Source organism: Myotis davidii, unplaced genomic scaffold (genome assembly GCF_000327345.1).
Source record: "Myotis davidii unplaced genomic scaffold, ASM32734v1 scaffold602, whole genome shotgun sequence".
In the NCBI taxonomy this organism is placed as follows: domain Eukaryota; kingdom Metazoa; phylum Chordata; class Mammalia; order Chiroptera; family Vespertilionidae; genus Myotis; species Myotis davidii.
Window position 1 is genome coordinate 245,475 of NW_006293537.1, and position 11,529 is coordinate 257,003.

The 11,529-nt window shown below is 41.8% G+C and overlaps 1 protein-coding gene across 1 annotated transcript in view; it reads left to right on the plus strand.

Annotated features, from left to right (window-relative positions):
• The first annotated feature begins 62 nt into the window (after positions 1–62).
• The window catches only part of ST6GALNAC3 (ST6 (alpha-N-acetyl-neuraminyl-2,3-beta-galactosyl-1,3)-N-acetylgalactosaminide alpha-2,6-sialyltransferase 3), a 517,233-nt gene continuing 505,766 nt past the window's right edge, over positions 63–11,529 (plus strand). The window contains 1 exon segment of the mRNA XM_006767210.2: positions 63–225. Within this exon segment, the coding sequence (XP_006767273.1) occupies positions 208–225 (18 nt within the window). The 5' untranslated portion in view covers positions 63–207.

An 11,529-nucleotide genomic window follows, 5' to 3' on the forward strand; every position in this document is an offset into this window, starting at 1 on the left:
CAGCCAGTGGACTGGACCGGGGGCGGGGCCGAGGCCCGGGGGGCGGGGCCTGTGCCCGCGCAGCTCGCACTGAGGTCCCCTTATTTGGATCTGCGGGAATGTGGGCTGGAGCGGTCCTGCCGCGGTACCAGCCTCCAGCCCGTCGCCAAGACTGCCCCTGACTCAGGCGCGCCCACTGCTCGGTGGCAGGAGGGTCGGCAGAGCGTCATGGCCTGCATCCTGAAGGTAACGACTCGGGTCTGTGGCTCCGATGCGTGGTTGGTCAGCCCCGGCTGCTCAGGGGCACGGAGTCAGCCGCGGTCCCACTGCATCCTCATCTCAGTTGTCTTTTCCTGGCACTGATCATCTTTTTGTTCCTTTGGCAAATGCATATGGAGGGAGATTCTGAAGCATGCAGTTTGCACAGCCTCTCTTCCCACCATTCTTGTCTGCTCGTGCCTGCATCGAAGGAGCTGCAGACTGTTGGCTCCTGGGGAAAGCAGGGCTGCCTGCGGAATAATGGGGCTGGCAGGGAGGGGAGGGGTGTTTCCGCGGGTCCTGTGACTCTGTTGCCTGAGGCCTTTCAGGGGCCACGGACAGAGGAGAGAGACTGTCTGGTTATTGGTGGTGAGGGGTATAGCACTTTGAATGGAGGTGAGAGTGAGCAGAGGGGTGTACTACTGAGCATTTGATCATGTGAAGACAGAAACTTCTGAGAGTTTTTTTTTTACAGGTAGTCCCTCAGGAATGAGTTTTCTATGAGCTCTGTTAGCTCCAGGTGTCATTAGCTCTATTTTGGAAAAGTTCATAGCCGGATGTATTTATTAGTCGAGAATTTCGGACCCTCCCTTTGCTCATAAATTTGAACAAACAAAAACGATTTCATTCCCTGTCAGAGTCTTCTGCTTAACCACCCCTTCTTTGTTGAGTTTTCTTTCTCCAAGTCTGGGTTCTTAGCCTGGACTAGCATCTTTCTGGGTTCACAGCCTTGGGGCATCAGGTGGGAGTATTTGGTGTGAGTGCCTCACTTGAGAACTTTTCATCCCACAGGAATAAGGTTTGTTTGTTTGTTTATTATTTCCTGCACTACTGTTTCTACCCATGCCTAATCTGACTCGTGAATGCATGAATCAAACACATTCACAGCATGGCCCAGCCAGTGTGGCTCAGTGATTGAACCAGGAGGTCAAGGTTGGATTCCCTGGCAGGGCACATGCCCGGGTTTTGGGCTTCATCCCCAGGTTCGGGCTTCATCCCCAGTGTGGCACATGCAGGAGGCAGCTGATCAGTGATTCCCTCTCATCATTGATACTTCTCCCTCTCCCTTTCTCTCTGAAATCAATAAAAATATATTTAAAACACACACACATTCACAGCATGAAGGTTTTTTGGGCTCAAATGGCGAATGCAAAGGTGTATTTGTTCCAAGCTTGGGGGAGCTACATGTGACAGAGGAGAACACCAGAAAACAACTTATTTTTAAAATTGTATTATTGTGAAATGGCCTTTGTTTCTCTGTAGGATGATTTGAAGCCATCCACTGCTCTGCTAGTTACCTCTCCCAACATCCCTTAGTATTAAGGATACAAATTAGAGACTAACGTAGTATAGTTTGTTTCCATTTGACTTAGAGTAAAGGAGATCAGATATTTCCTGTGACTTTTCTGAGCTTCCTGTTTGGTTTCGGAGCATTTTCTGGTACACAACAAATAGTTGCAAGACCAAGAGGAAATAATACATCAGTATTACAATATGGGATTTTTATCTTGAAGACTTAATACAAGGATTGAACTATGAATATGAATCACCGCTAGTGTTTCTTGTACTATTAACTGAAAGGGAAATTGAGGAGCATGCCATTTACTGTTGGCTGTCTTCTTTCCTTTTGGTTTTTCCCCTCCCTATCTTATACATGTTCCAAACAGTTTTAGTACACATCCAAGCTACACATGAATCTGATCTAACCTTCCTAGCACCTAACACTGACCTCAGAATTGGGGCATATCTGAATCCTCATATTTTCTTCACTGAAACTAATCCGGTATGCATATGGGTAACCTGCAAAGAGCTTTGGACTCAGAAAGACCTTGGTCTGAATGCAAACTCTGCCAATTGCTACCTGGGTGACCTTAGACAAGTTGTTTTAATGTTTTTGAGTCTCAGTTTCCACAATATATGACCAAAGTAATAGTATGGATTCCACAGGGTTGCTGTGGGAATGAAATTAAATTGGGTATGAAAAATACTTCATGCACAGGCATTTTTTTAAAAATATGTTTTTTTAAATTGATTTTTTTTTAGTGAGAGTGGGAGAGGGAGAAACATCAATGAGAAAGAAACATCAATCTACTGCCTCCTGTACACCTCCTACTGGGGAATGACCCCACAACCTGGGCATGTGCCCTGACTGGGAATCCAACTGGTCACCTCTTGGTACATGGGACCAGGCTCGACCTCTGAGCCATACCAGCTGGGTGGCACAGGCCTTTAATATGTGCCAATTTTTCCTGACATAATAATAACCACAGTTTAACATATAACTTTTATTTTGATATCAAACCCTGCAAGGGTGAACAGCATTGTTTAAAACCCCATTTTACAGATGAGGATGCCGAGGCCCCTGGGTTTAAGAGATTTGCCCTAAGGCAGCAGAGTTAAGGATAGAGCGAGCCTGGAGTTAGACCCAAATCTGCCAACATTCCTTATACTTTAAATCTGTTTCCTAATACTATTCAGAATCCCTATTACCTTTGAGAAACAAAGTACCTTTGTGCAATGATGGTCTAGAGTAGCGATTTTTAACCTTTTTCATCTTATGGCACATACAAACTAATTACTAAAATTCTGCAGCACACCAAAACATATATTTTTTTGCCAATCTGACCCCAAAAGGCTGTAATTTTGATTCATTCACACCAGACAGCTATTGTGTTGGCTCTTGTCATTTTTTAATTTGATAATCTAAAGAAAAAGAGGTCAGCACCTTGACTAAATAGTTAGGTATTGCATGTTTTAGAAATTCTTGCGGCACACCGTGTACCATGGCACACCTGTTGAAATCACTGGTCTAGGTGGTCTATGGCAGGCCTTTTCTCCTGTTGTCTTTGAAAGGCCATGTTTGCTGGAGCGGAGAGTCTGGAGACCTGGATTCAGTGTAAGCTTGCTCTCCTATGAATGATTTTATCGTCACTGCAACTTGGAACCTCAATTTGCTCAAGTTGTAGAATGCAGATAATTATCATAACTGCCTGATAGGGTTTGGTGACAGTAAAATAATGGACTATTTTCTTATTTATTTATTTTTAAACAAAAAAATTCCCCCATATGCCTGTCCTCGACTTGGTGTTGGTATTATAAGATGTCTAAGCCATTGACTCCATTCTCAAGTGGCTTATGGTATAGTAAGGGGTGTGGAAAAGTAAATGAATATTAGGTTATAATGTGAAGAATCACATAGGTCTGTGGAAGGCATAGTAGAAGCATGGAGGGAGAAAGCAGTGATCTCTCATTGGGTGATTGAGACAGGCTTCTCACTTAAGATACTGGAGCTGGTTTTGAAGACCAAATAGTATTGACTGGGATAGAGCTTGCATTTTAGAAAGATAACTCTTGAGGCAATGTCACTTTTATTCTAAACGCAAATCTTCTTCTCAACAGATTTTTGAGGTAGATTTTATTATCCATTTTTACATATGAGAAAACTGAAATACTGAGAACTTGATTAAAGTCTCATTACTACCTACACAGTAGTGACCCTAACAGTGAGAACCTCTGACTAGCTGAGAGAAGTCCCTGCCGTGGCAGCTGGTATTGATCTTTGGGGTCATCCAGAATTATTTCCTCAAGGTATTGCACATGCAAAATCCTGTTCTGCTCAGGCATAGAGCTGGCTCTCATAATAGAATGATGATTACCTCAATAATCATGCAATTGTGGAATTCATACTCACTCGCCATGTCATGGGCTTTGAGGTCAGAAGCATGTGGGTTTTAATTATATCTCCACCATTTATTAATTGTATAACCGCAAGTAACTTTCTTGATTTCATTGCCTGTGTTTCTGCAATGGAGATCATCATGCATCCCTCAACAGGTTATTCTAGGAATTAGAAGAGAATGTCTGCAGTTAGTAAGGATAGGCTAGTTATACTGCAGTAAAAACATTTTACTAGGTTCATTTCTTGACATGCTCCTGGTTAGGTAGCTCTCCTGGCTAACTGCCATTGTGAGAAATCAAGTCAACGACTGGTTTCTTTCCATAGGGTGTTTTGAACCTCTTTGAAATTTGATAGATAGAAAAATATTTAATTTGTATCTATTTGATTACTAGTGAAGTAAAACTTTTAAATTTACATTAGCCATTTTTTCTTTTGTAAGTTACAGACAATTTAAAATTTTATATACTAAAACCCATTCAGATTTTCTTCTATGATTTCTACCTTTGATCAGCGATACTTTTTGAGTGTAGTATCTTATAAACCTTCTATATTTAACAAATATTTGGTGAGTTGTGTTTAGTTATTTTTCTACTCAACACTGAACTGGACACTGAGTGGACAAATGGGCACAAGACAATTGTGAATCATTTCTTTCTTGGAGAGATTATGGTTTTGCCAGGTTGATGAGACTTATGAGCATGACGTAGTTAGACAATAACACAATAGGTGCATGACTAAGTTACTGTTACTTTCTCTACCAGATACCTGTCCTTGTATAACTTTTATCTTGATTGGTGGAAAATTGGATGAATGTTCATGTCAAGTTATGAACTTTGTGTCTTTTCAGTTATTCTTCCTTCCCCTGATTCAGACTTAATTCTTCATCATGTTGCATCAATTCTATCTCAAGAAATCTCTCAGATCTGCGCATTACTTTCTATCCTTACTCCATCTGCCTCATCTAGAGCCTAGTATTTGATCTTTTGAAATACCCTCCTTTCCTTCAGACTCTTCACAATCTTGCCCATTTTCCACATCATTCTCAGAGTATTGTGCTAAAGTGCACTGCTGATCAAACCATTTGTAGGCTTAAATGCTTGTCTTGGCTCCCCAACTACTATGGGATAAACCCAACTATTTAGGTTGGCATTCAAGAACCTTTAGTATCTGGCCCTGTCCAGTAACTGGCCTCACCACCTACTACTTACCCATGGTCCAGACACTTATCTAAACTTATCCCAAGTCGGTACATGTAGCACCTCCTTTCATGGCTCTGTGCCTTTGCAGCATAGTATAGGAACTGAGAGCCTGGGCTCTGATGTCAGACCACACTGTTCCAGTATAGTGAGAACTCTAAGCCTCAGTTTCCACATCTGTGAAATGGGAGCAAAAATAGTGCCTACTTCTTAAGGTTAGGAGGAATAAAAGAGCTAATTTCTGTGGAATAGAACCTGGATATAATTAGTCCTTGGTAATATTTATCTATGAGTTGTTATTATATATGAGGTTTTCTCTACAGGAATACCCTTTCTATCACTTTCTTTCACTGACAGAAATTCTAATCTTTCAACTCTTATTTCAGTGTACATCTGCATTCAAACCTTCCCCTGCTTCAGCAGGCTTCCTCTGTGCTCTCATGGCCCTCGTTTTTATCTCTGTACTGCCAACTAGCTGGTTACATGCCAGCGCTTTTGTTTGACTATAACTCATAGAGGGCAGGAGCCTGCAGTAGGTCAATGATCAGCTACTGTTTACTAAGAGTCAGTATATGCGTACTGTTCTTGCCCTAAGTAAGATAACAGACTCAATGGAAAGGCAAATAAACTAGTATGCGAAGTATGCAAAGTATTTTGAAATGTATACCTAGTGGTATGGGAGTATATGAGTTGGGGTGGTGGTGTTGAATCTTGAGACAGAAAAGACCTTGTCTTACTCATCTTGTTATCAATAAGAACTAGCCTGGATCTCAGCAAAGTGTTTCCTAAATGTTTGTTGAATGAATGCATGGTGTTGTGAATTTTTATAAAAATGCTGATTACGGACATGGACCGAATCTGACCTCCTTTGTAAACAGCTGGATCCTTCATGAAGATAGCCTGGATTTTTCACTCTAACTTATTGTACGTTTAGAGTTTTGTTTAGAGTTTATGAATAACTTGCTCCTCAGTTTATTTCTTGTAGATCTGTTTCCGCTTCTCAAAAAAAAATCTGGGGCCAGTTTGAAACCGAGAGAGAGGGGGAAGAGAAGACTGGACTGGAAGGAAGAAAGGAGGAAAGTACAGGAGTGGCTTATCTTTTTGTTGTGATCATTTTGGTTCCCCAAGTAAATGGAAACAAAAAAAGCCAAAGCAGAAAACAAAACAAAACAAAGCCAAACCAACATCCCACACGCACAGTTTGTGGTTCTCAAACTGTGAGTCTCAAAGCCTTTGAAAATACATAGTATGGCTTCACTGAGGTTGGGGCACACCAGAGACTTCACAGGTACCCAGGTTATATACCTCAGAAACTCTAAGGTAACCCCAGTAAGTAAAACAGACAAGGCAGTTTGCCTAATGAGTCTCCTATGACATTGCTTTCTGCTGCCCAAGAAATGCTGAAGTCTCACTACCTGCCCGGACTAATTTTCAGTCTTACGGTGACAGAGCATATGTGTTTGCAACTTCCTTGAGCACGCTTTGGGGAATGGGTTCTTGTGTAGAAGCAACAATGCTCTCTGGATGAATTGATAACAACAGCAAGGATAATAGTTACTATTTATTGAAACCTAGAATGTTCAGGCTGGGTCCTGTGCCAAGTGCTTCACATGCATCATCTCATGTAAACTTTTATTATAAGTGAAGATACTGAGGTTCAGAGAAGGTGAGTAACTTGTCCCAGGTCCTGTGGTTAGCCGGTGGTGAAGGTGGGCCTTACCCCAGCTCTGTGTGGTTATGTTCTGTCTTCAGTGACAAAGAAGTGATTGTAGGAGCTTTGAGTTTATTTCACCATCTTCTACCCAGTCAGTACTCAGTCTAGACAGCTTCCTAACGCCAGCCTGGTGGGGATCACTTTTAGCTGTGCTGTTTTTATTTGTTCCTTTCTCAGAGTTTCCTTTGTGACAGAGGAACTAGAGGAAATAGAGGGGCCACAAAGACTAGGGAGATAAGAAGGTTCTAATTCAGCTTCTAACACTGAATAGCCCTTTGACCCTGGGTAAGTCACATGTACATCGTCCCCCCTCCCCTCCTTGCCTGAAAAGCTCTCATGTCTCTTTGGGGAGTGAAGAAAAAGGGTGGTATAGACTTGGGGTTACCCTTACCTGTAGGGCTCCTTCAAAGCTCTGGGAAGAGGCCCTGGCATTTTTGTATTTATATTTAGAATTTTATATTTATTTTCTTTAAGAGACCCACAAGTTGTATAAGTTTCAGGCTCCCCAACCTGGATCCTCCCTGGGGTGTTGTTGGAGTCCGAAGGAGATAATGTTATTAATGCACTTTATATGGCAGAATGTACTGTACACACATGGCAGAAATATTATTAATATTGATAATAACCAGATAGCAGCTTGAATCAGGAAGCTACCTTGGGGGCTGGTGGGAGAAAGAAGGGCTTAGATTTGAGGAAAGCAGAGGGAGCCTGCAGCCTTTCCAGTGGATGGCGGGAGAGTTATGAAATCTCCCCAGGAGGAAGATGTCTATCTCATTGTGAGAGTTTAACACATACTTGCGCCTGAGCCTGAGAGCTGGGAGTTGGACGGGTTGTTTTCTGTTTCCTGGCTTCAGGAAGAAGTGGAGGATGGCATTTTTCTAATTGGAGAGGGTAGATTTACAAGTGCTACCTGGATCCCATTACGGAAAGTGGCAATCGCTCCTGGTTATTAAAAGGCTCATTATTCAGTTTATGGATTATCCAGATCCTGTCTGTTCCTGGCCATTCTGATGTACACCCTGTATGCATTTTACTGCCAATTATCACCTCCACCGGAGCTGGGAAGGGAGAGGAGCTGACCCCCAAATTGGTTCATTCCTCTCCTTGTTAGCAGCTCTGTCAAGGTTCGTTAGCAGGAAGTAGTTCTGGGAAATGGCTTAAAGGAGGTGAAGGGATTATCTGTGCCTTCAATGTTCTCTCCTCAGTTTAGGGATTGAGAGTGGGTTCTGATTTAAAATGGATTTAAAGTCACTAAATCAGAGAGACTGTGGCCTAGCGTATCCACAGCAGTGTCAGGGTAGCTAACAGTCTCAGAGGGACCCTCTGCACCCACACCCCATATCTCCAGGCCTGTCTCTCATTTCCTGTGTCATGTGGAGGGGTGGGAGCTCACAACATCTGGTACTTGGGAGAGTGGGGGAAAGTTAACTCATAAAGAGATTGTTCAGGGGCCAGGAAAAGGGAGATCCTTGTACGTGAATCATTTAGTGTTTGTGTGTAAAAATACTATGTCTCTGCATATGCATAGTGAATGTAAATATATAAATAGAAATATTCACCTACATCCATTCAACCCAATAATATTTTCTCATATTTGAAAACTCTTGCATGTAAAATCCTTTTCCAGAAGGGACTTGTCTAACTCCAAAGGCTATTTTGTTTCCTAGTGAGTTTATTATCTGTGCATTCACCAGACACAAAGGAAACACTTCTTGGTCAGTTATGAAAACTGAATTTGCACCTTCCTTTGAGAAGATCATGATCATAGGGAACTGGAAGTATAATGTGTATGTCCTGTGTTGGGAATGACCTATGATGTGGGATTTAAATGTGCACACAGAGCTCATCTTAGCTCATCTTTAGGGCTGAAGTGAGCAAGTGACTGTCCTGGAAACATTTCCCACCTTGGGACAAATGGGACCCATCCTGTGGAAAGCAGGGCCACCTGGTATCAGTGCTTGGTGTTCTCAGCCTCAACAATGCACTGATCTCTAAAGAAAGAGAAGTGAAAGTCTCTGTGAAGGGTTTGCCTTATCAGTCAGGGAAAATGGGCACCAGAGAAGTAAGAAGGCTGCTCTCTGGGACATGGGCAGTGAGAGGCCTTTTGGGTGCAGAGGTCAGAGCTGGACCGATTCTGATTCCAGCTTTGTGCTGAATATGACTAAGGAGAATAATACCTCATTTAATGCTCTGTAGCAGTGCTGTCTAGTAGGACTATAACGCAGGCCACTTACACATTTTTACATTTTCTTCTTTAAAAAAAATATATTTTATTGATTTTTTACAGAGAGGAAGGGAGAGGTATAGAGAGCTAGAAACATCTATGAGAGAGAAACATTGATCAGCTGCCACCTGCACACTCCCTACTGGGTATGTGCCTGCAACGAAGGTACATGCCCTTGACCAGAATTGAACCTGGGACCCTTCAGTCCGCAGGCCGACGCTCCATCCACTAAGCCAAACCAGTTAGGGCACATTTTTACATTTTCTAAGAGCCACAATAAAAAAGCAAGCAAAAGGAAACGTGTGGAATTTAATTAATGTATTTTATTGAACCCAGTATATACAAAACATTTTCATTTCAACATGTTATTCATGTAAAAATGGTTAATGAAACATTTATATTATTTTTTCATAAATCTTCAAAACCTGGTGTATATTTTGCCATGATAGCATATCTCAATTTGGGTGCTAAATTTTTACCAGAAATACTTGATCTGTATTTGGAGTTTATAAAATGTATAGTCAAAAAAGTAGATTCACATTTCCAAGTTGCTCTTAGGATTCTTAGAAGTATTCCAGGAGTTGAATTAAGTATCAGTCTTTAAATGTAAGCAAAGTAAAATAAAATGAAATAAAAAATGTGGTTCCTCGGTCACACCGGCCATGTTTCAAGTGCACAGCAGCTGCAGGTGGGTAGTGGCTGCTGAATTGGGCAGCATGTTCATCAGTATTCATCCTCACCATCAGAAGGGACCAATGAACTTAGAGGCAACAAGAGCAATGCAAGAGGATTGGGGAAAGGATTGTCTACTGGCTAAGGAACGGAAGGGGAGGACACCTTTGTTGGTCAGATTCTTGGCAGCCAAAGGAAAGCAAATGATGAGCAACTAATGAGTACTGCATCCAGGGACACATTGGAGCCTTTGATGACCCCACGAAATTTCTCCTGAAAATGAAGTCCCAGGTTTTTCCATATTCTGAGGCTGTTTGGCCCCCCAGATGTTGAGCAGCTGTGAATTCTCCCCAGGGCGTGCTGCTTTGGTCTCAGTGTGGTAGTGTGAACTCCTGGAGGCTTTGAGGTCAGAGACAGACTGTATCCACTTTTATTTGAGTCATTCCTTTGCTCCAGGGGGGCTGTCACATATGGCAGCAATTCAGACAGAATAAACCATATGTCTTCTTTTGAAGTCAAGAGATTAAGGTGATGGGAGTTCCTTTGTACAGTTTGCTTATTTTTCACTGCTTATTTGGGTGTATGTAAATTCAGCGATATGTTAATAGATGTCCAGTGGTGCTTAGAGCAAATCCACTTGTAAATCAGCAGCTCTGTTTTGCTTACTCTTCTGAGTTGTATTCCTGCCCTGCTCTACCTTATCTTCCTGGATCATAGAGCATTAGCATTTTTTCATGAGATGAACATTTCATTATAATAATGACAGTCTTTCACTTATTTTACAGATATTTATTAACTCACAAAAGTTCAGGATGAGCATTATTACTTTCACTTGACAGATGAGGAAACTGGTTCATATACTTAAGTACTTTCTAATGCAAGAGCATTGTGGGGTCCCAAACCCCTGCTGACTATTGATAGTCCATGATTAAGAATGGGTTTTGCATTTTTAAATGGTTGAAAAAAATCAAAAGAAGAATGAGATTTCATGACATGCGAAAACATATGAAATTCAAATATCAGTGTCCATAAAGAAGGTTTTATTGGATATAGAGTACTTACGCATTTCCTATTGTCTATGTCTGCATCCATGACGCAGTGGCAGAGTTCAGAAGTGTCTACAAAGCCTTAAATATTTTTTGTCTTTAATTTTTTATTGCATTTATTGGGGTGACATTAGTTAATAAAGTTGTTGTCTGACCGACATGGCTCAGTGGTTGAGGGTCGACCTAAGAACCAGGAGGTCACAGTTTGATTTCCGGTCAGGGCACATGGAACTTTTCGGGTTAGCTCCCCAGTTGGGTGCGTGCAAGAGGCAGTCAATCAGTGGTTCTCTCTCTCTCTCTCTCTCTCTCTCTCTCCCTCTTCCTCTCTGAAATCAATAAAAATATATTTAAAAAATAATTTGCATATATAACAAGCTCCCAGGTGATTGTGGCCCACACTCTAAGTAGTCCTGCTATACTTCATCCTGTTCAATAAAAGTTGTTGAGTTATGGAAGGCTTCACACCCATACATTCCCCAACAGCATTGACTAAAAATTTAAGTCAACTTAGAAATTTAAGTCAAGTGCATTCTAATTGGCTCTTTAAGCATTGCCATTATTTGATTTCTGCCTCCATTGTTTTTCACTGAAGCCCAAGCTTTCCGATGTCATGGGGCTCTGGGCACCATGAATGTTGAAACGCACGTGCCTCTGTGCCCAGCACTAAGGATTGGGGCAGAAATGAACCTCTCCTCAGTGGCATCCCTCATGCACTTCTGGAAACTCAGTTTTTTTTTTCCAAATCAGTTTATGATGGTTTA